This window comes from Aedes albopictus, chromosome 3 (assembly GCF_035046485.1).
Source record: "Aedes albopictus strain Foshan chromosome 3, AalbF5, whole genome shotgun sequence".
Classification (NCBI taxonomy): domain Eukaryota; kingdom Metazoa; phylum Arthropoda; class Insecta; order Diptera; family Culicidae; genus Aedes; species Aedes albopictus.
In genome coordinates this window covers 198,222,226-198,247,898 of record NC_085138.1, presented here as the reverse complement: position 1 = coordinate 198,247,898, position 25,673 = coordinate 198,222,226, and the positions used below count along the sequence as shown (strand labels likewise).

At 38.4% G+C, this 25,673-nt stretch overlaps 1 protein-coding gene across 1 annotated transcript; it reads right to left on the bottom strand.

Annotated features, from left to right (window-relative positions):
• Positions 1 to 2,727: 2,727 nt before the first annotated feature.
• On the bottom strand, positions 2,728 to 13,587 carry LOC115256322 (tryptophan 2,3-dioxygenase). Its single transcript, XM_062858381.1, has 7 exons — positions 13,374 to 13,587; positions 7,485 to 7,639; positions 7,287 to 7,420; positions 3,948 to 4,307; positions 3,636 to 3,885; positions 3,480 to 3,573; positions 2,728 to 3,418 (listed from the first exon to the last, which is right to left on the bottom strand). The coding sequence occupies exons 1-7, from the start codon at positions 13,400 to 13,402 to the stop codon at positions 3,259 to 3,261; spliced, it is 1,182 nt and encodes a 393-aa protein (XP_062714365.1). The 5' UTR covers positions 13,403 to 13,587; the 3' UTR covers positions 2,728 to 3,258.
• Positions 13,588 to 25,673: the final 12,086 nt, after the last annotated feature.

The following is a 25,673-nucleotide window of genomic DNA, read 5'->3' as shown; positions in this document are numbered from 1 at the left end:
CCCGAGTGCCGAGATAATCACGGGAATATTCTCGCGAGCGAGCGTGAGGTGGTCGAGAGGTGGCGGCAGCATTACGATGAGCACCTCAATGGCGACGTTGCAAGTACCGAAGGTGACGTGGTAACAGACCTAAGAGTATGTGCACAGGACGAAAGACTTCCGGCCCTGACCTCCAAGAGATTGAGGAGAAGGTTGGCCGGTTGAAAAACAACAAAGCCGCTGGAGCAGATCAACTACCAAACGAGCTTCTAAAATACGGTGGAGAAGCACTGGTGAGAGCACTACACTGGGTCATTACCAAGATTTGGGAGGAGGAAGTATTACCTGAGGAATGGATGGAAGGTATCGTGTGTCCCATCTACAAAAAGGGCGACAAGTTGGATTGCGGGAACTACCGCGCGATCACACTACTGAGCGCTGCCTACAAGATACTCTCTCAAATTTTATGCCGCCGTCCATCACCGATTGCAAGAGAGTTCGTGGGGCAATATAAGGCTGGATTTATGGGTGAACGCGCTACAACGGACCAGATGTTCACCATCCGCCAGGTGTTGTAAAAATGCCGCGAATACAACGTGCCCACACATCACTTGTTCATCGATTGCAAATCGGCGTATGATACAATCGATCGAGAACAGCTAGAGCAGATTATGCACGAATACGGATTCCCGGATAAACTGATACGATTGATCAAGGCGACGATGAATCGAGTGATTTGCGTAGTTCGAGTATCAGAGACACTCTCGAGTCCCTTCGAATCTCGCAGAGGGTTACGGCAAGGTGATGGTCTTTCGTGCTTGCTGTTCAACATTGCTTTAGAGGGTGTATTTGGGAGAGCGGGGATAAACACGAGTGGAACGATTTTCACGAAGTCCGTTCAGCTGCTTGGTTTCGCTGATGATATTGATATTATTTCTCGTAAAATTAAGACGATGGTGGAAACGTACATCCGACTAAAGAGTGAATCCAGGCGAATCGGATTAGTCATTAATGTGTCGAAGACAAAGTACTTGATGGTAAAGGGCTCCAGGGTAGAATCACCGCGCCCGCCATTCCGAATTTATATCGACGTTGATGAAATCGAGGTGGTTGAAGAATTCGTGTACTTGGGCTCACTGGTGACCGCCGACAACGACACCAGCAGAGAAATTCAGAGGCGCATTGTGGCAGGAAATCGTGCTTACTTTGGGCTCCGCAGAACTCTACGATCGAATAAAGTTCGCCGTAACACGAAGTAAACTATCTACAAAGTGCTGATTAGACCGGTCGTCCTTTATGGGCACGAAACATGGATCCTACGTGCAGAGGACCAACGTGCCCTTGGAGTTTTCGAACGGAAGGTGTTGCGTACCATCTATGGTGGAGTGCAGATGGAAGCCGGGACTTGGAGAAGGCGAATGAACCACGAGCTGTATCAGCTGATGAGAGAACCAACCATCGTCCATACCGCGAAAATCGGGAGGCTATGGTGGGCGGGTCACGTCATCAGGATGTCGGATAGCAACCCGACTAAAATGGTTCTCGCGAGTCATCCGACCGATACAAGAAGATGTGGAGCACAGCGAGCTAGGTGGATCGACCAAGTGGAGGACGATCGGCGGACCCTACGCAGAGTGCGGAACTGGAGACAAACAGCCATTGACCGAGTGGAATGGAGACGGATACTATGTACGGCAGAGGCCACTCCGGCCTTAGCCTGATAGGTAAGGTAAGTATTTCCACTGTGTTTTTAATTTTTGCGCTCTTTTAGTACGGACAATTTTTTGATACACTGTAAGTCATTGGACGCTTTATTATTGCTCCCACCCCTACTTCTTTATTGGCAATTTCTGATTTAGTTATGGAAAATGATCACTTTTTTATGAGTCGTTTATGTTTTAGCCCCCTGAAACTCATCTGAAGGCTCCTGACACGCCCTGAGACCGACAACATTCCGACAACATCCGTGCTTCAGTTTGGCTGCACATTAGAGTGGAGCTGTGCGTAACTGCACGGAGCACACGCGCGCAAAAAATCAAAATACACTAGTTTACAAAATAAAACGAAAGTCGTGAACTTCTGTCAACGACCAAAATTTTTGAAGCATAATTTAGCGCTGATTTCGAAACCGTGCTTCAAAAAATTTAAAGTAGAACAGTTTTTGAGTTTTAGCTCAATATCAAGTTTTACAACTTTTTAAAATATGGAATTTAATAAAATTCAAATAACTTGCGTTTTGTTCAACCAATTTTAAATCTTTTTCCATAAATTAAAAGCTAAATATAATACCATTCGATCATCTGAATACAGGTCTTGCGTCAGATTGATGGAGTTCAAGATATTGGCGAGTTTTGGGGACGATCTCCTTAAATTTTAGCCAAATTTCCAAAATTATATGAAGAAATATATTTTTTTCAATAAGAAAAAAATAATTTAAAAATTCTTTCTCAACGTTTATTTGACATTTCATATGTAGGCGAGTTACAGTAAAAAATTCAGCTCAATCGGATGATTGATTACGGAGAATGAGATGTGTGAAGTGAGCGACTTTGCTTAAAAATAGAACAAAAATCGATTTCAAATCATCAACCTTGTATGGAAAGTCGAAAAAATTTCCGCTCTACTGTATTTTTTTTCTTTCGCGTTTTCGAACTCAGGGCATGATTCTACACCAAAAACAATCATCAGCTTACCGAGTTCAAAAATGCTGTAAACTAGTGATATCGGCAATATTGAACAAAAACAAAGTGAGTGGATATGGTTAAATGTATTTCCCAAATTGTTCGTTTTTATAGAGATTCAGCTCTTCTGTGTTATTCACACTTACGATTTCTCACGATAATTATTGTATGGACGAAACTGTAGTACCGTAAACCGGGGTCAAATTGATCTCCGGGTCGAAATTGATCAGACGTTTTTCAGTTAGATCAAGCATACTCTACATAGTTTCCTTCCAAGTATCGTGATGTAGGAATCCTATACTACACGATACATGTGAGAAAACTATTTAAAACATACTTTATCTAACGGAAAACGTCTGATCAATTTCGACCCGGAGATCAATTTGACCCCGGTTTACGGTAATCGATTTCTTTTCGTTACTATTCGTAACGTGCACAATGCAGTTATTTGGTTATTAAAATCTGCAATGTAAGCACATTTGTGTCAAAATTAGAAATCGATCGCTATTGTTACGTTCATATGATAAAAATCAGGAGAAGTAGCTAAACATAATAAGCAGGACACTAGAAGTGATCATCCATGTTTCAATTGCTGTGTTTAATTTGCTGATCCATTGACTTTCCTTGCTTGATGGACCGGTGATCCCCAAGCGAGATTTAGTGCCTTTTGCATTTCGCTGGTAAGTGGTGGAATGGAGCTACGTGGAATCAGAAAAGTTGACAAATTGAACAGATCGATGAACACCTTGTAGCGATCGCTGAAAAATCAAATTTTGAGCTATTATACTATTAGAATGACCTATTGCTGGGTAGATTTACCTTAGAGTGGACCGAAGATATTGATATCCTGATGATCCGCCTGTTCCCAGCTGCTGGGATCCGATCATCCTTTGAACCATGATCACATGGTTGTCTGAAATGCAGAGTTATTGGTTGTTATTTTTGCCAGGAATTATCATTGCGATTTTAACTCACATCGCCACTTGGTAATCAGAGAATCGATATCCATCAGTAACATTAGCAGTTGATGCGGTTGGCTGAATCTAGGTTCGTCGCGATAGAACGTAATCATGATAGCTCCTTGCAATGCGCGATGAGTGAATCTTCGATCACCACGAGCAACCAGCGCATCGTGAACACTTGCATCGAAGATCGACTTGTACACTTCGCGACGTTTCTCAATATCCATCAGACGGTAGTTTTTCACGTTTTCATGTTCTTCTTCCTGTAAAATTTAAATTTCAAAAGATGAGAATGTATAAACTGATTTAAAGGGAAGTCACTTACCATAGCACTAGCTTCCTGATCAGCCAACAGTTTTTCAACGCTTCCTTGAAACTTGCCCCAAAAGTTGAAACCATTCGTTTCCAGCCCTGGAGTACGTTCCAACCACTTCTGCACCAGATCGGCCAACGATGGTTCACTCTCAGTGATGGAGAGTCTCTCGATGGCACACGGGTCACTGGCAAAGACTTCCGAATATTTTTGGTTGTACTTGACGCGGTGCTCGGTTTTGACGCCCAGTTTGTTCTCCAGCAGGCGGAACTGCAAACTTTGGAACCCGGAAGCGGGCGACAGGAAATCACGGAAGTCCATGAAATCCAGCGGAGTCATGGTCTCCAGTATGGGTACTTGGTCCACCAGAAGCTGTAAAGAGCGATACATTATCATTGACGAGGCTAGAACGAAGTACGATTGTTCAACTTTAGCAGAATAAACGAGACCATGCCGGAAACACCAAGAGTGCAGTTTGAAAACGAACATGATTGCTACTCGTTGTGGTTTGAGTCAAAATAATTATAGGAGATCGAAACTCTCCCCGAGCAGAAGGGCATGCCTTACAAATACCGTACAAAGAGCAACCTGTGCTCTAATATCTCAAGTTGGTATTGCTTTATTATTCTACGCAATGTTAGGTATCGATGTGGTAATGTTGATTTAGCTGGGAAAATAACTGAAGAACAAGATATATTATTACATCGTGGAGCTATCGAAAAATGTTCAATTTCATAGCCAGAAATGTTATTACTTTGTTATTTCATACCTTCTGGATAACAAACAGAACACTTGAAATTTATGGTATGCATTCATTATTGAAATAACAAAACTTGTTATTTTCAGGTGTTATTTATACAAAATTATGGTATTCATTTTTGTTATTTTGCCTTTTATGTCCACCTAATGAAGGGTATATCGAGGTACAGGGGATAGACAAAATGATCGGGACAGGCAAAATTTTTACTTTTCAAAAAATGTTCAAGTAGCTGTAACTTTTCGACAAATGCATCAATTATTCTCAAATTTATACTGTAAGTTGATCAACTAGTTGTGTATCAGTGGACAAAATTTGGAAAACATTGGGTTATTTTGCACGAAATTATAAAGATTCTAGAAAAAGGTATAATTATCCGATAGCCAACTTTGAGCTGTTATATCTCCGGATTCAATGAACCAAATGCAATAAAATTTTGACTATTTATGACTTATATAATGAGCTTTGAAAAACTTTTGACACAACTTAAAATTCTTAACACGGTGGAAAATTATTGCGATAAGTTTATTTTTCTAATAAAACACCAAATTTTCTAAAACTTCAACATCGTTTCAAAATTCAAGATGCTAATTATAGTTCATTGAAATTCCCTCTAGTTGTCTTGAATATAAATATGTTTTGAAGGAAAGTAACAACATTGCCTTTAATTAATACAAAAAGTATTGGGATGCATATTAAAAATAGACCAATTTACTAAAAAAAAAATAAATAAAATCGCTATAACTTTTTCTCTTGTTAATAATTTAAAGTTGTGTCAAACGTTTTTCAAAGCTCATTATATAAGTCATAAATGGTCAAAATTTCATTGCATTCGGTTCATTGAATCCGGAGATATAACAGCTCAAGGTTGGCTATCGGATAATTATACCTTTTTCTAGAATTTTAATAACTTCGTGTAGAATAGCCTGATCTTTTCAAAATTTTGTCCACTGATACACAACTAGTTGATTAACTTACAGTAAAAATTTGAGAATAATTGATGCATTTGTCGAAAAGTTACAGCTAGTTGAACATTTTTTGAAAAGTGAATATTTTGCCTGTCCCGATCATTTTGTCTATCCCCTGTACAATGTTATTAAAGATTAATACCTCGATATGTTATTTTGTTGCTATTCTTTTCTGCTCGGGTCAAGCAAACCAGGATAAGGAATTCAAATCAACGATGGTAATGTTCAGTGCTATCTATGTGCAAATAACAACATGTATGTGTCAACTCCACGAAAGGTGGACGCATTGATTTATTCCAAAGGTATATAAAAATAATTAACACAACAGGCGCCATGGGGTAGTACCATTCCTCCAGACCCAGGTCTTTTCGGATCCTGGCTGATTTATAGATAGTGTCTACAATCTACAATGATTCGGTCATGTGAGTTTGCCTAAGTGCAGGTTCTGAAGAAACTGCGGCATACGTTTAGTTCTAGTGTCCCACAGTGCATAACCACATGCTTGCCATATAAGACTAGGATACGACTACGGACAATCTTGTCCGATGATGCGTTGACTGGTTCAGACGTTCATCCCCTGTCGCCCATATCGTATAAGAACTTCAGGGGAGGGGTCGCGTGGACTTTGAGGAGTGGAAGATCAGTTCCATCTAAAAGGTAGTATCGGGGTTCGGTATCCGGCAAAACAGGCCTAACCGGTGCCATTCCGCTGCACTGGACCATACAGCTGCCGTGTGGAAGGCTCTCTGGAATGCCGCTGCTTTACCGCCAGTAAACAGAGTTAAACCCGGGCCTTCGGCATAAAATGAACTTTCCGAAAAAGTTTGGAGTAGACGCAAGGCCTCCTGCGGTATGACTAGATAGGGCATTACTTGTGGGGAGGTCAAATTCTGGTGCACGCAGTAACAGGAATGATGCTGTGAGTGCAGCGGATAGTAAGAGTGAAGTCGACCCCTTGTGCCCCGTCTACAGAGGACAGCGAGTCACGACATCCAACGAAGGGGCCGTACACAAATTACGTCACGCATTTAGGGGGGAGGGGGGGTTTTGCAGAGCGTGATGACAACACAACAGGTAATATGGATAATTCTCAAAAAAAAAAAAAAAAATTGTTTTCTTTTCATCCCCCTGCTTAAACACAAGGTGTGCTGGATTTCGATGCGTGCGTGTTTATGCTTTCACTTATGCTGCTATTTTGCTCGAAACAACATAGGGTCTGGGACCATTTGGGCAGGAGCACTTATTTTGGGCACTTGCTGCTATAACTCAGTCAATTTCAAACCGATTGAATTTTTGCACATGGCCAGATACTGTATCTGATCGTGTCTCAAAAATCAAGTCAATCGGTTCGAAATTGATTGAGCAGCAAGTGCCCAAAATAGGTGCTCCTGTCCAATTGGTCCCAGACCCTACGATGACCTACAAGCGCAACTCGTGCATAGGTAAGGCTTATTCCACTCCAATAGTGAGTAGGTAGTTTCAACGGTCAAAACGTCCCACAGGATGTCAACAACTCATCAAATTAGAGGCGGTTACCGCAATTCTCAGAAGCTTCCCAAACAAATTTGGCTGAAATTTGATACATACAAATCGTCGTCAAGTGTCGATATACCGCCATGTACCTACCTTAAGAATCATGACGATTCGGTTGAGCCGTTTCAAAATTTCCAGCGTTCTCGATTCTTCCATGTGCTCGGTGTTAAAAAGGTTGCGAATGGAGTCAAGTTCAAATATGATCTGTTTGAACCACAGTTCATAAGCTGTAAAAGCCCATCAATTACATTCGTAATGAGCAGTAGACATCAACTGCATTTTGATTCTTACCTTGATGGGTAACGATGAATAGATGTTCATCATGTACCGGTTTGTTGCTTTCGACTGAGAGCATTCTTTGGGCGCTGAGCACTTTATCGAGCATAAGGTATTCTCCGTACAGCATTCCGGCTTCTGCTCCTAGCCGTTCACCGCTTTGGGGGTCCCTGTAATTCAGATTACGGAGAATTATGAATTCATAATTGAAACTATTCTTTTCTGAATCTTTAAGAAATATCTGATACGAAATAGGTGAATTAGACACCACAAGAGCTTAATGATAGAATGGTAATACATGACTACTATATTTCAGCAGCAACGCAAAACTACTGTATTATAATTTCGCTGCTCAAGGATTTCTTATCTCTCCACCTTTTTATTATTTATTTTGCCAGAGTGCTACTATTCCCAACTAACATTTTTGCTGTATAACAGTTTATAAGAGCTTCCTTCCAAGAGCGTTTGCTTCATAAGCTTTTATGCAGCTACTTTTGTTAGTAGGGTTGTCACATCCAAACATAATCCAAATCTTTAGAAATGTTCCCGATTTTATATTGTCGATACTTATGTAGTGAAGACAGATATTAGAGGAAAAGGACGCAGTGCGGGTAGCAATGCTGTAGCATGGAACCCGACAGAACGTGATACGATACAAACAGAAGTTGATGTACTTTTCGAGAAAATAAAAAAAACTGCAACGAATGCCGAAACGAAAAGTTGGGCTACTGTCTCTACCGATTAACACAAAAACCAAATAGTCACTATATAAGTTGAAGGAAAACTTTCGGATCTTTCCAGAGATTCATTGAGAAAATCACCCAAAGATTCCTTTATAAATTCCCCTTAAGAATTCCTCCACGGATTAATTCGGGAATGTTCTTCAAAGCTAGCAACAGCAATTAATTCCGAGGGTTTTTTTTCTTCAAATTTCTGAAAGAATTTTAGGTTGTTTGTTTTGTTTCTTGTTTTTGTATTTTTTGTTAGAAGTGAGCACCCTTGAAAACAAAAAGAACGTAGTCAATCGGTGCCGTAATCGCTTGTTTTCGAATAGGATGAAAATGAGAGCATGAGATTACTGATGGCACACATACCCTATATTCATAATCGGAAGACTAGAAAATATTTCATCGGCGAAAATGTTTCCACACATTTTGTATGAGACATATTTTAGGCTCAAATAGTATTTATTGAATTGAAGTATGGAAAAATGTCAAAAACTAAGGTAAACCAAAAATTTCCCGATGGAACATTTTCCAACTTTCCATTCATACTATTAAGCCACAATTCTTACTTTCTATAAAGTAAAATCCGAGGTATCGAAATTTCATCGATAATTATCGAAATTTTGACACCGTGCGATTTTTACTCCCCCAACCCCCTCCCTCCTCGTAGCATATTATCCCATACCTAATACATGGTTCGTCATACAATCTCAGACTCACCCCCCCCCCCCTAAAAAGCTACGTCATTTATTGACGCTCTCTTATTTTATTTTCAGAAACTCTTACAGAGATTTCTCTTGGATTTTTTTTAGAAATTCCTCCAGTAATCACTCCTGAGAAATAAAACAAAGATTTCCTGAGTAATACCTCTATGAATACTTTTAAAAATTCTTTTGAGAATTCTTAAAAAAAAAACCTCTACTGTAGAGGTGTGCGCCGATTTGAAATCGGTCGGCGGTGGCGTTTTGTAATTTTTTGTCCGGCGGCGGCGGCGTTATCGGCGTGACGCCGAATGTATTTTCGGCGGCGGCGGCGGCGTGAAGCGGCGTGGCCATAATTTTTATTTTTTTTATTAATTCCGTTAATCAATAGCAGTGTTTTATTTTATAGTAACTCATCATGTTGAAGATATAGTTACGGGTTTTCAAAGAATTTCTTTAGGAGGCCATTCTGGATTAATTTTTGCGCAGCTGATAGATGATTCACCATAACAATTATTTCAATAAAGTAAAAAAAAACATGTGAAAATAAACAATATATAACAAAAACCGTTTATGTTATATATTGTTTATTTTCACATGTTTTTTTTTACTTTATTGAAATAATTGTTATGGTGAATCATCTATCAGCTGCTCAAAAATTAATCCAGAATGGCCTCCTAAAGAAATTCGCGGTGGAACTTCTAGAGGATTTTCCGAATAAACTCTTAAAAGAATTGTCGGGGGAACTCGTACAGGCATTCCCGCAGGTACACCTAGAGGAATTCCCGGATAAGCCTTCTAAACGAATTTCCAAAAACATTTTAAAGGAACGTTTGGAGAAACTCCTGGAAGAATTCCGGAAACAAATTTTAGAAGAACTCTTAGAGAAATTGCTGGAGGAATTCTTAGAGGAATTTTCGGAGGAAACTCTGGTCATTCCTTGTACAACTCCCAGACATACTTTTAGAGGAACTAGTAAACAAATTGCCGGAGAAGTTTTCGGGGAATTTTCGGAGGCACTCCTAGAGAAATTGCCGAAGAAATTTGGACAGGAATTCAAGGAAGAACTCGTAGAGAAACTACCAGAGGTATTCCTAGAAGAGTTCTCGGATGAACTCTTGAAGGGATTCCCGGAAGGATTTCTTGAGGAATTCCCGAAGTAATTCGGAAAGGGAAATTTCCTGAGGAACTCATAGAGGAGGTCGTAGAGGAACTCGCAGAGGAGTTCCCGGAGGTACTCCTAAAATTCCAGGATGAACTCCCACATAAATTCCTGAGAAAAGTTGCAGAGAAACTCTCGATGGAACTCCTAGAAGAATTCCCAGGAAATTCATGAAAAAAATTCCGGAAGAAATCGTAGAGGAGCATTTGGGGAAACTTCTGGATGTATGAAGGAACTCCTAAGAGGAATTCCCGGAGGTACTCCTAAAAGAACAGCTAAAGGAACTTTACAGGAATTTCCGGAAGAACTTCTAGAGGAACTTCCGGGGAATTCTTAAATGAATTCTCGGAGGAAACTGCGGCGTACCCAGTGCAACTTTTAGATAAAACTTATAGAGTAACTTGTAGTGAACTTGCCTAGGGAACTTCTTCCCGGTGAAACTCGTAAAGGTGTTCCCGAAGATGTTCGAATTCCCAGAAGTACTCTCAGATGATTTCCTGGAAGAACTTCTAGAGACAGTCACGGTGAAACTCTTAGTGTAATTCCCGAAAAAAAAATCGGTAAGGAATCCTTGGATGAACTAGTAGAGGAATTCCCGAAGGAAATCCTGGAGGAAATCCTTGAGAAATTTCCACAGGAACTTCTAGAACATTCTGGTGAAACCTCTGAATTTCACGAAGAAATCTTAAAGAAACTTTTGGAAGAATTCCAGGAGGAACTGCCACAGAAATTGCCGGAAGAATTCCCGAAAGAACTGCTAGAGGAATTACCGGAGTAAACTTCTGATATTTTCAGTGCAGTTTCTATGAACTCTTTAAGAAATTCCCGTAGAAATTCTTCAAGGAATTCCCGGATGAACTCGTTGAAGAACTCGAGGAGGAATTCCCGGAGATGCTCCTTGAGGAAGTGCCGTACGAACTCCTAAAGGAATTCCCAGGAAGAACTTCTAGCGGAATTTCCGGAGGATCTCCTAAAAGAATACCTGAAGTAACTTTTAAAGGAATTTCTAGAGGAAGTACTACGATAAGTTATAGTGAAACTTGTGTAGCAATGCCCGGAGAAACTCCTAGAAGATGTCTCGAAGGAAACTCTACGAGTTCCAGAAGAACCTTCTAGAGTTCCCGGAGGAACTCCTAGCGGAATTCCAGGCGAAACTGCTAAGAGAATCCTCAAAAGAGTTGCTGGAGAAATTTCATCTCTTCTGGAGATGAACACGACAAAAACATGTTTTTTAGAATCACTAACACTTTCTTCGATTTTCGGAATCCGTAGATTCTTTCTACAGCCATCAGTTATCTTTAGGAACCTCCGGTATCTTTGTGAACTCGATTTAATTCAAAGGACAAACTTTTCACTTTCAAAACATCGTTGACGCGACATGCGAAGTTTAGAATTTAAAACAACTACCGGTGGAACTGAGCGTAATTTGATCTATTTTTCGCGTTCCAAATTTTTAGAATTGTTATAAATTTGGACCTTAAAAACGGACCACCGCTGCAAACGACCTTACAAATTCTATGCAGATGACTCCAATGAATTGCTTGAAATATTGTAATGAAATAAATCAAGAAATAATATAATTTTTCAATACGTTTTTGAGATCGGCGTAAAAAATTGGAGTTCGGCGGCGTAAGCGGCGGCGCGCCGATAAATAATCGGCGGCGACGGCGTGAACCAAAAATCGGCGGCGGCGCCGGCGTGGCGCGGCGGCGCACACCTCTACTCTACTGATTCTTCTGGAAAACATTCCTCGGATTTCTTCATACTACGTCATCGTTTTTTTTTTCAGAAAATCTTCCAAACATTTTTTCTAAAAAGTTCTTACAGTTAAGAATTTAAGTCGATCATTGCAATCTATCCTGCCGACATTTCTCTGAGAATTCGGTCGGAAATTCTTCAAGGAATTTTTTAAAAGTCTTCCATAGATTCCTTCAGAAATTCTTCCAAACTCCCTTCAGAAATTCTGTCAGGGATTCCCTACAAAAATAATCCAGGGATTCCGCGAGAAATTTCTCCCGGGATTCTTTCAGAGAATCTTCCCGAGATTTCTTTAATAAATGCTCAATTAATTCTCCACGAACTCATTTTGAAAATCATCCATGGATTTTTTCAGGAGTTGCTTCAGGAAATTTTGTACGCATTCCTTCAAAAGATAATTCTGTGCTTTTTTTTAGAAATTCTTCGAGAGTTTCTATCAGAAATTCTTCGAGAAAGCCTGTCATATAATTCCGAAAAAAAATTATCTACGGATTCTTTGGGAAACTGCTTTGCCGGTTCTCTCTCGAAAAAAAAATCACAGATTCCTTCCCAGTTATTCCTAGAGAAAATCGAACATTAAAAATTCATTCTGAAAATTTTCCAGGGACTAGAATTTCCTTCAAAAATTCACCTAGAGCTAGAGATTCTAGAGATTTCGTCAGAAACTGTTCCAAACATTTCTTTAGAAAATCCTCTTTGGGTTCCTTTCAAACATGCCCCATTGTTTCCTTCTGCAATACCTGCAGTGATTCTTTCGGAAAATCTGCCACGAATTTCTTTAAAAAGTGCTCCAACAATTCCTTCATAAAAATTTATACAAGGCTACTCACAGATATTCTTGAAGTGATTAGAAATTCGAAATCTTTTTAAAAATCGACCACCAAGGGTGCTCAGGATTGAGAGTAAGTTTATTGCAATTTTTGAAATGAAATATTAAATAATGCCCAAGTAACATTGTTAAGACAAATAGACTAGAAAAGGTTCCCAAAATTATCATAAAACCAAAATAAAAGGAATTAGTTTTTATGACGGTTCTCAGAACCTCTTCAAGACTAACTGGTCATTAAAATGTAGCTTGGGTTCCCACCTGAAGTTGGCTGTCGAAAATTTGTTATGACACGTTATTATGATAACCAAATATTGCAAGAATCAAGTCACCTAAATTTACATAATTCGCGTGTGGGCACGAACAGGAACTCTTAAATAGAATTTTCCTGAACATAGACATTCTTTGATTAGTTTTTTTTTGCCACCGAAGTTATATGGCTTCTTCTGTCTATATTTGACTCCGATAAGAAATTGACTACCGTTAATCGTTAAAGCATTAACATTGACCTTCGACGCAATTTCAGACGATTGTGTTAATCTTCGTTGTTAGGAGTATTTCTACTAACGTTCGATTAGTTATTTAACTTGCAATATCCATTCACGTATACCAAATGACTCGTGAAAGCACTTAAAGTGATAATGGATTAAATGGATTAGTATGAATTGTTTCTCCGGTACACTTGAATTCAAGCGATCACTTCAATTTATTACAGTACAAATAGCAACTTACCCATTATGATTTCCTACGGGACAACTCATGGTTGATGCGACTTAACTTTTATTTTCACTCACTGAAGACACTTTACACGGCTTGATCTGATTAGCGAACCGATCACGGTGATGACTGCGAAGCAACTGAGCCGAAATCCTTTGGGTTCGGAACGATCTGTTTGAAACCTGATAACGAATGGGGAAGCCGACAAACAACATCACCAGCTCGAAATACGGGAGCTCATTGCGCTGTCGGTCGGGCAATAAACAGCGAAGGCTTGGCTCTACAAAATACTATCACTTGGCGAGGAAGTACGGTGGTCTTTCGTGAAATGCCTTAAACTATTAAAAGGAAAAGCATCGCGGTTTTTGGTCGAATCATCATATTTCTGAATTAAAATTAGCTATTTAGAGATGAACGGTTCGTAAAGCCTGTATCCGCAATAATCGAGACACAGAAATACGGCTGTAACTCTGCAATTGGTACATTAAACTTTCTCAAATTTGGCCAGGAATCATCTTACCGGTACAGTATTTTTCGTTGTGGCAATAAAATCGTAAGACGTGCACAAATGAATTTTGTACAATACCTAATTTGCTATGATGAAAACCACCTGTTTGTGATTTAAATTAGGAAGCACCAACGTGGATGGTTTCACGCAATAACCCCACAAGAAGTTCAAAAACCTTGATTATTTGTTGGTGGCATCTACTATTCGCACCACACGAACCTTACTGTAAACACGCCAGTTGGAAAACAGACACCATGAATGAATCCTCACTGCTGCTGCTGCATGTGGGGTAACCATTGATAGTCATGTTTTCTGTGTTTGGGCTAATACACACTCAAAGTTCACGCTTATCGCTGTTTCACTGGAATAGGTATTCGCATACTTGCTGCTGCACCTGCCAACGCGAATAGAAACTAATACGTTTTTGGATGAACTTAGTTTCTGAGTAATTACGGATTTACCAAAACAGAACGGATTTACACAAACAGAAAATTTATGGAGTTCAGTTTGAATAGGTAGTATGTGTTTCAGAAACATAGTAAGCTTAAGAGTTATTCACTGCTACGAATGATTAAAAGCGTATTTCAAAAAAAAAAACTTTTCACTTAGCTTGCACCGAGGCTTGCACAAATGCCAATTTAACAATTTCCTCCCGATCGCAAAGGTATACTCTAACACAAAGAGATCAGATGTCCCGGATTGTTCGGGACAGTCCCAGATTCAAGCTAGTCGTCCCGCATTGAAAAGTGTCCCGGATTTCAACAATCGTTATTGCTATTTTTTTTCTTTGCAAATATGTTGAACTGCTTCAGTTTCTTTTAATCCAAACTTTTGATAAATGGTTTTGTAATTAAAAGTTTTTGGAAATTAAATCTGAAGGTAAGTTTGAGTTTTTCCTCTACTTCACATTATTGAAGAAAAACCACTTTACACTGGGCTATTACGTCTGTTTGTCTGTAGCTAAAAATATTGCGTTCAAGAAAATTCCTTGACGAATTACCGTAAACATAACAAGATAACATTTTACGAGACTAACTAAATTTTGTAGTAACATGATGTTTATATGGCATGTTAATAAGGTGCAAAATATGTATGTTCAAAACAATTGACAAACATTTGATCAAACGCCTTATTGCAACTTCCGTTAATCAGAAATATGCAAGAGAAAACGTAGCATTCATGTTAGGTTTGTAATATCTAAAATTCAGCTGTGGTATTGTAGTGTATGTAAGATACGGAAGCTTTTTGAAATTAGTTTCCCGTTGCCATAAAGATTATGAACCGATGCTTTATTTGCTAGATAACTCGCATTATACGTAATATATTTTATTTTAAATAAAGTATTGTGAATTGAATAATCCGTCACTTGAACAAATGATCAACTATTTAGTATCAAAAGACGGAAAATAAACTAAACGTTACCCAAAGTGATGTGTCATTGAAAGAATTGCAGTATTTGTCTAGCTGGAGATATATTGCCAACATTTAAAATGACAAGTGCTACTTTCAGATATCATTTAAGGTTGATTCTGATTGAACGGCACTTCTCGGTCTTTTATATAATCATCAAATAATTAAATCGACCGTTTTTAACATATTAAGCTACAAATTAACGCATTACTCAATCATACTGAATTCCTGATCATTCCTGTACCAAAAACTCATTTCCTTTCTATTTTCGAGGGCGTCGGTGAGTCGCTGGCACCTCGATGAATAGTTATCCCTTCCCTACTATCCTTTCCCATCCACATAACGTGTTTCTTATTATTTCAGAGAGCGAGCAAAGCTTAGAGGCTTGTTAGCCAGAACACAGTGTAAATGCCTGTGCCCCATCCCGGAAGCAAAAAGGCCCAAGGAGTGACAAAATTTCTTAGCTATGTCACTCCCATCGTTGGTGTTTAAATATACTAAAACACTTTCACTCACTCAATCACATCTACATGATTTACTCAAATACACTTACACAATCACTCGCTTATAGTGATTCCCAAGTCACCCCATTCCAAATATCCAACTCCTTGATACCTATGGGAGTGTCGGTGAGTCGCTGACCTCTTGTAAAGTAGGTGTCAAATCATCACATCCTTTCCTATCCTCGTAACGGAGAAGATGGGCGTGGCCGACAATGGAAGTTTTCATGTCTTTTTTACTTCAACCTCTGATTGGATAGCTGTTCCTTCCCAAATAGCATTCCATAAGCAATTAGAATAGGAGTATTAAAGTTTTAACATGACAACTTTCAGTATGCAATCTACGAATTACTCCGTTACCACGCAACGCAACGCAACGCAACGCAACGGCACTTCTCCGACATTATCACTACCTGGTGATGGTCAAACTGCGCCCAAAGCTCTCCGTTATTAACAATGTACAACAACGGCGACCACTCCGGTACGATCTAGAGCGACTGAAGCAACCGGATGTCGCCACCGCATACGCGCAGAATCTCAAGGCAGCGTTGCCGGACGAGGGTGTGCTCCATGTGGCCCCTCTAGAGGACTGCTGGAGTACAGTCAAAGGAGCCATCAACAACGCAGCGGAGAGCACTATCGGGTACGTAGAACGGAGTCGACGAAACGATTGGTTTGACAAGAAGTGCAGAGCGGTTGTGGAGGAGAAGGATGCAGCGCGGGCGGTAATACTGCAACATGGAACCCGACAGAATGTGGAGCGATACAAACAGAAGCGGAAGCAGCAGACCCGTCTCTTCCGGGAGAAAAAGCGCCGCCTGGAAGAAGCGGAGTGCGAGGAAATGGAACTGCTGTGCCGTTCACAAGAAAAACGTAAGTTCTACCAGAAGCTCAACGCAACCAGCAAAGGCTACGTGCCGCAAGCCGAAATCTGCAGGGACAAGGAAGGAAGCCTCCTGACGGACAAACGTGAGGTGATCGAAAGGTGGGAGCAGCACTTCGACGAGCACCTGAATGGCGAAGAGAATGTAGGCCAAGGAAATGACTAGTTGGTGCAGCAGAGGATTGGAACGAACCAACTCCCACGCTGAGGGAAGTTTAGGATGCCATCCACAAGCTCAAAAACAACAAAGCGGCTGGTAAGGACGGTATCGCAGCAAAACTCATCAAGATGGGCCCGGAAAAGTTGGCAACCTGTCTGCACCAGTTAGTAGTCAAGATCTGGGAAACCGAACAGCTACCGGAGGATTGAAAGGAGGGATAACCTGTCCCATCCACAAGAAAGGCGACAACTTAATGTGTGAGAACTTTCAAGCGATCACCATTTTGAATGCCGCCTACAAAGTGCTATCCCAGATCATCTTTCGTCGTCTTTCACCTTAAGTAAATAAGTTCGTGAGAAGTTACCAAGCCGGTTTCATCGACGGCCGGTCGACAACGGACCAGATCTTCACCGTACGGCAAATCCTCCAGAAATGCCGTGAATACCAGGTCCCAACGCATCACCTGTTCATCGACTTCAAAGCGGCATACGACAGTATCGACCGCACAGAGCTATGGAAAATCATGGACGAGAACAGCTTTCCCGGGAAGCTTACCAGACTGATAAGAGCAACGATGGACGGTGTGCAGAACAGCGTAAGAATTTCAAGTGAACTTTCCAGTTCATTCGAATCTCGACGGGGACTACGACGAGGTGTTGGACTTTCCTGCCTACTATTCAACATCGCCCTGGAAGGTGTTATGCGACGAGCCGGGCCCAACAGCCGGGGTACGATCTTCACGAAATCCGGCCAATTTGCGGACTACATGGATATTATTGCTAAAACATTTGGAACGGTGGCAGAACTGTACACCCGCCTGAAACGCGAAGCAGCAAAGGTCGGACTGGTGGTGAATGCGGCTAAGACAAAGTACATGCTGGTAGGTGGGACTGAGCGAGACAGGACAGGAAGCCTTGGCAGCAATGTTACGATGGACGGGGATACTTTCGAGGTGGTAGAAGAATTCGTCTACGTCGGTTCCTTGCTAACGACTGACAATAACGTGAGCCGTGAAAAACGAAGGCGCATCATCAGTGGAAGTCGTGCCAACTATGGGCTCCAGAAGAAACTGCGGTTGAAAAAGATTTACCCCCGCACCAAATGTACCATGTACAAGACGTTAATAAGACCGGTGGTTATCTACGGACACGAGATATGGACGATGCTCGAGGAGGACCTTCAGGCACTCGGAGTTTTCGAGCGACGGGTGCAAAGGACGATCTTCGGTGGCGTGCAGGAAAACGGTGTGTGGCGGAGAAGGATGAACCACGAGCTCGTTGCACTTAACGGCGAACCCGGTATCCAGAAAGTGGCCAAAGCCGGAAGGATACGGTGGGCAGGGCATGTTGCAAGAATGCCGGACAACAACCCTGCAAATTTGGTGTTTGCTAACCATCCGGTTGGTACAAGAAGGCGTGGAGCGCAGAGAGCACGATGGGCGGACCAGGTGGAGCGTGATCTGGCGATTGTTGGGCGTGACCGACGTTGGAGAGCTGCAGCTGCAAATCGAGTATTATGGCGGCAAATTGTTGATTCAGTATTGTCATGAATTTGATGTTAACTAAATAAATGAAATGAATGAATGAAATGATGTTATAAAAGATGTTTTCCAATATAATAGTATAACAAACATCAATGTATTCAAGATATTTTCTCTTACATTCCAAATACTAAATTCCGTTCATTACTTCAATTCTAGTACTTCCCCGATTGTGTCCTATTGGTTTGTGTTTGGTGAAAATTTAGACCCTGGGTACTAGAATGTCCAGCCTAAAGCAGTTAATCATGGCGGTGGAGATAGCTGGAACGTCCGACACGACCAGCTCTGTCCGCGACTATGCGTTATCATTGTATGAAAGTTCCTACTTACCCGATAAGTAGGGTTGATTTCTTGTATGCGTTTGGTCATATTTTTGAGTGCCTACATTTAGGCGGTATTTCTATTGAACATGTGTTTAGCATTCAATATAAAACGTTTATGATTGAAAAACTGTAACCATAATTGATGATTATTTATTGTGATTGTTGATGATTCTTTTTAATTCAAATTAAATATCACGATTATACTTGAAGCTTGTTGATTACTCCCTTTAATTCAAATTTAATATTACGATTATACTTGAAGCTCCATGTAGGTAATGAGTTGAACTTTTAGCAAAATGGATTCGGTTTATGACTTAAATGGGTTTCAAGGTTACATAGAAGTTTAAGGCGAGTGGCAAAGAGATTTAAAAAGGGCGGGGTCATGTGGGACTTCCGAAGGCTTTTAAGGGAGTTTTAGGGGGAGGGTGGTTGAGAGGCGTTTCACAGCGCTCCAATACGTTTCAGGAGGTTTCAGTAGGATTTCGAGGGACTCTTAGACACTCAAGTGAGATTCACGGAGACATCCTTACGATGTTTCCTTACGAAGGTTACAGTGTTTTTTATAATTATTTATTTTTCTCTACTGTGAATAATGCATTACTTTTCAAAATGAACAATCAATGACTGTCAATAATTAACAGAAAAATATTGCTTATTGTTAGTTATTTTACTGGTATAGTTTCCAGTATGATACAGGGTGCGGCAGGAAAAAATGCGAAAAGTTCAAGGCACTATTACACGTTAAATATGGGATATATATGACTATTTTTCCATGACAGTGTATCACACAATGTCTATATTCTAACACTTCAAAATAAAAATAAACATATTTGATGTTTAACATGTGATAATGTAAGCCTAAAGCCTGTATCCGCAATAATCGGGACACAGAAATGCAGCTGTAACTCTGTAATAGATACATTAAAGTTGCTCAAACTCGGCATCATAACATCTTAAGATGTGTTCATTTCACCTACAAAATTCCATGTGAATCGGTACAGTACTTTTTGTTGTAGCAATGAAAGAGTAGACTGTGCGCCATTGAATTTTGTACAGCCCCTAATTTTGCTTGTCAGCGCTGTAACTTTTGAATTTGGCAAAAGAAATGGCTGAAATTTTGAACACAAACCTCTTAATCTAAATTCGTAGCATAGGCAAAATTTCAAAAAAATCGATGCACTATTAACAATTTTATAGCCGAAACATGATTTTAGCCCCTCAGACAGCAATTAGTCAGCACCCTTTTATGCTTCGATTGTACTATTGAAAGTACTACACCAATAATCATCAAATTTTGCCGACACAATAAACACATAATGAACTACCTTCTGTGAAAATTTCATGAAAATTTGCAGAGAAATACAAAAGTTATGCATAGGCAAACATCGCACATGAAAAACACGTAAAAATTTCAGTAACACTCACCCCTATCAACACCAGTAGCTTTCAAACCAATTGATAAAAGTGGATGAAATTTTGCAAGAAAGTGTCTCTATAAGTATCATAACTGCTAACAAAATTTCATAATTATCATCACAGAACTTTTAACTGTAGCGTAAAAGAACCATCTAAAATGCTTTAACACTTAAACTACCGAGGGGGTAAAAACTCCCGCGAACTACCAAGGCACATTGGAGTAAATCACATCAAAACCTGATCATAAATGGAAAAACTCAAAATGAAGTAATTGGGTTTTCCGTTGTGTTTTTGCCAAGTGTAGTTATCGTGTAATCGTTTGACAGCTAAGCAGTGTACCAATGTTTTGTTTACGCTTATCAGAAGAGGTTAAGTGAAGCTGAAGTTTAGCCGTTTTCTTTGATATAACTCACAGCGCGTGCTAGTTTTGACCGTACAAAGTGAATGAAATTGATAGTCAATCAATTCAACAATGCAGTTTGTTAAAGAAGGTTAATATTGTTATTATGTTAATTAGAAACCCAAACAAATTGCCGTTGAATTTACATACAATATATGAAAATATTGAAAAAAAAAAAAATTTGATGGAATCCTTTACCGTACATTCAAAATGAAATAAGTTGATTTTCCGGCTGTTTCCGGAAAATCTGCGTTTAGTGTATGATAAAACTATTGTTCCTCTTTCAAATGCAGAAAGAAAACCTTCCGGATGTTTCCGATTTCAAAAGTTGCTACACTTTGAAAAAATCGTGATAATTATATTATTATATGAAATTACTTGCCTTAAAACACTTTTTGGCCCACTGAACGTATTTTTGCTGAAAACTAGAACTCAACAGCTTTCAAGCAAAAAAAAGAAGTTTAAAATCGGTCAACTGGTTCAAAAGTTGTGATTTTTTGAAAAATTTTAGTTTCGAAAAATCTTGACTTTTACAATCATAAAATTGGTCACCCTAATGACGAAATAAAAAAATACGAAAACTATGAAATACGTTTCATTACTAATTTGGGTTGCATTTGGGTTGTGAAAATGCGTCAAAATAATTTTGATCAGTTTTGATGTACTAGGTGCTCCACTGTGCAAGGGTCCAAAAAAAGTCGGAAGTCCAACTTTGACAAGGCATTTCTCGGCCGTTTTTCAACCGATTTTAAAACTTTTTTTTGCGATGAAACCGGACAGGTTTCAAGATCATCATTTAAAAAAAAATATCAAATAGATGCGTCTACCCAAAGTTATTAAGCAAAAGGCACTTCCTAGTTTTTTTAGAGCGCATTTTTTGCGCACATTGATCAATAAAACACAATTTAAAGCGATGACATATGTTTTTTTCGACTCTAAATCATGCGTACAGCTGGAGTGAACATGTTTATGCAAAATTAGTGATTTTTCAGTGCACTGATAATTTACCTCACTCAAAAAACTGCTAAAATACCCTATTTTTCACATAAAATAAGCAATAAATCAAAATTTAAAGCGATGACATATAGTTTTTTTGGTTTTAAATTGTTCGTAGGATTGTACTCAACATTTTTGATGAACAATGAAAATGTTTTAATTATTTTTGTTTTACCCGGAAAACTACGAAAATTCCATACTTTTTACACAAAGTAGGCAACAAAACTAAATTTAAAACGATAACATGTAGTTTTTTAGCCTTGAAATGTTCGTAGCAGTTTGGGGGACATACTTGAAGAATAATAGTGATGTTTTCATTACACTCAAATTTTGATTCACTCAAAAATCAACGAAAGTACCACATTTTTCACGCAAAGTGCTTAACAAAAATAATGGCTCACAATGCAAAGTAGTTTTTTACCTTTAAATTATTCGTGAAAGCGTACTGGCGTTCTTGATGAGTAATAGTGACGTTTTCATGACACACTTAATTTATTTCACATGAAAAGCTACAAAAATACCATTATTTTTATACAAAACAGTCAATAAAACAAAATTTAAAGCCATAACATGTAGTTGTATGGCCTTAAATTTTCCGTTATAATGTTCTGGACCTGTTTTTGAGAAAATGTTGATGTTCACATTATACTAATATTTTGTTTCATAAAAAAAATGTACGAAAATACCACAAAAAAGCGAATAAGCGAATTTATCGTAGTAGTTTAGTGGATTTATTTGAACAATCCTAGTGTATCCTAGTGTATTACACTCATATTTTATTTCACTCGGAATACTAGGAAAATACCACATTTTTCACACAAAGTAGTCAACAAATAAAAATATAAGGCAATACATTCTGGTTTTTTGGCTTGATTTTTTTCGTGAAATGTTGAACGTTGAACAATAATACCCCCTTCATGACACTCTTAATTCATTTTCCAAAACAAATTTTTAAAATACCATAATTTTCTTACAAAATAGTCAATAAAACAAAATTTGAAGTAATGACATGTAGTTGTTGGTCTTAAAATTTTCCGTTGGAATGTACTAGACATGTATTTGATAAAATTTTGATGTTCACATCACATCCACGTTTTGTTTTACTAAAAAATCACGAATGTGCCATATTTTTCACACAAAATAGCCAATAACACAAAATTCAAAACAAACACATGCAGATTTCTATTACTGACTTTTTTGTACCAGTTTCAGGTTATCTACTACCTGAAAAAAAAAAATACAAGGCAAACCGAAAATTCACCAGGGATTTTTTTATTTGTTTTTATTTGAGTCCATTTGCGACTCCTGAACATGCAGTATCAATCACAAAAAAATAAACAGAAATCCCGTTTCCAAAGTTAAGGTTAGGTTATGTGTTTTCATTAGAGAGATTTTCAGCCTTCTTTCATTCCTGTTTCTTGGGATTCCTTTTCAAATTCCTCTCGGAGATTCTTTCGTATTATTATCGACGTTTTTACCCTAGATTCAAACAGTTGTTTCCGGAAAAATTCCTGGAGAATATTGCAAGATTTCTGAAATCCAAATATTGTCTCCTGAAGGTGAGAATGAGAATCCTATAGATTTTCTTCCAGAGGTTTTCCCATATTTGCTCTCAGAGTCTCTCGTTGGATTTTTCCTCCAGCGTGCTGCCCAAACAAATTTTCGTGGAATTTATTCTCTTTTCTCCGGGAATATACATCAGATGTTGTCGTAGAATTTCTCTTAGAGTTTTTCTCGGAAATTCTCTTGAAAGTTTTCCGCGATTTCTTCTGGTATTCCTCTTGGTACTTCCCCATGAGATTTTTCCGGGATTTCTAAGGCTTTTACAGAAACTATTGCTGGGATTTCAACTGAGGCTCCTCCCGGATTTTAAAGGTGTTTTTCACGATTTTTCTGAAGGAATTGCTTCTGGAATTTCTCCCGAAGTTTTAAGAAATTTCAATGATTTTTTTCTGGAGTTTCTCCCCGGATTTCTACAGAAGTTACATCCGGGATACTTTATAAAGGTTCTTGCGAGAGTTTTTTTTTTAGTTTTACCTGAGATTACTCTCGGTGTTTGTGATCTAGAAGCTGAAATACAGAGCTGCAAACTTAAGCATTTTGTACGAAAACCGGTCAATGCGTCCAGAACTACACTTTTCTAGAAGTGTTTCTCGGAAAACCTCCTGCCTGAGATAACCTACAAAATTCGTTGTTAAATAACCGGAGACATGTCGGATTGAATCCACGTGATTTTTGCGAGAAATTATGCAATGAGGAACGCGAGAGAAACTTCGGAAGAAATCCTGAGAAGAACTGGGAAATCTCAAAAAAAAGCTCTGGTAGGAAATATTTAGAAAATTCATGAAAGAACTCTGAAAATTTCTAAGAGAAATCCCGGGAGAAACTCCGAATGAAAACCAGCGGAGAAATTCAGGAGAAATATCGGAAAACTCTTTGGCAGAAATTCCAGAAGTAATTATCGGAAATCTCTAAAAATATCAAAAAAAAAACACGGAAGGAACTATTAATGGGAGCAAATAAAAGAAAAACACTTTGCATGGGAACTAGGATGGAAACTTGAGAGAACTGGAGAAAGCCAGAATAAAAAACTTCGAAAATGCTCCAGGAAAAAAAAATAAGAGATTCCTGAAAAAATATGATAATATTCTAAATGAGTCTTGGAGAAATTTATCAAGCAATCGCTAGAGGAATTTCTGATGAAAACCCAAAGGAAACATTTCAAAAGTTTTCTAAAATAATTTCTCGAGAAATAGAACCCCTATATAAATTCCGCATGAATCCTTGATGTTTTTTGAAAATATCCCTGAAGGAATCTCTGGAATATTTTTGAAAGATTTTCGAAAAGAACCCACGACATTTCTTACAATTTCTGAAAAACAAATGTGTATAGAAGGGTTTCTGATGCTATACCGTAAAACGGGGTAGCTTTGATAGTTTTTCAGCAAATTTCCCTAATATTATTCCATGTATTTTTCCTGATTTAATCATTTTAAAACAAGTACTGGTGTCTCAGTTATAATTGCAATGTAAGGATTGGACAGTTTTAATTGTTTTGGGTAATTAATGTTATTTTTTCATATGAGCGAGAATCACATTTTCATTTTGGGGAAACTTTGATAGTGCTCTGACAAACATATTAAATCCCAAAAAATATTACAGATTGCAACGCAAAGAGTATCAGCATGATGGGAAAAGCCGTATGAAACATGTTAGGTTAATTTATTGTATCAAAACATGAAGAATTTTATAAAATTATAAATAACAAATTGAGTCAGTACTTCACCTGAGTGAAAATCTCAGTGCTTTTAGCTATCAAAAATAATTATCTGTGTAAAAATATATTTTTTTACGGTACATCAACATGTGACTATATGCTGCGCATAGTAGGTTCTCTTTATTTGAGTTGTTTTTGATTTATTATAAACAAATTTAGAAAACAACAAGTGTAATTGAAATTGTTTATCAAACAAGTCTAGTACTTTTTTACAAATAATTTCATGGCAAAAAAAACTATAATGCATTGATTCCAATTTTTATTTGATGACTACTTTGTGAGCAAAATGTGGTATTTTCCTAGTATTTTGAGTGATATAAAATATGAGTGTAATAAAAACATCACTAAGGTTGTTCAAATGAATCCTCTAAACTACTACGATATATTCAAAGTTGAAAAACTACATATAATTGCTTTAAATTTTGGCTTATTCGCTTTTTTGTGGTATTTTCGTAAATTTTTTTTATAAAACAAAATATTAGTATAATGTGAACATCAACATTTTCTCAAAAACAGGTCCAGAACATTATAACGGAAAATTTAAGGCCATACAACTACATGTTATGGCTTTAAATTTTGTTTTATTGACTGTTTTGTATAAAAATAATGGTATTTTTGTAGCTTTTCATGTGAAATAAATGAAGTGTGTCATGAAAACGTCACTATGATGGTGCATAGACAGCTTTGAAGAAGGTGTCTGATGTAAGTGTGGTTGTATTTATCATCACACCGTGCACGAATTACAAAAATGGTGCTTGGAATTCAATGATTTGTCGAAGTCACCATGGTTAACGTACATGGAATACAGTTTTGGAGTACGAAATGCCTCATCAAGTACGCTTTCACGAATAATTTAAAGGTAAAAAACTACTTTGCATTGTGAGCCATTATTTTTGTTAAGC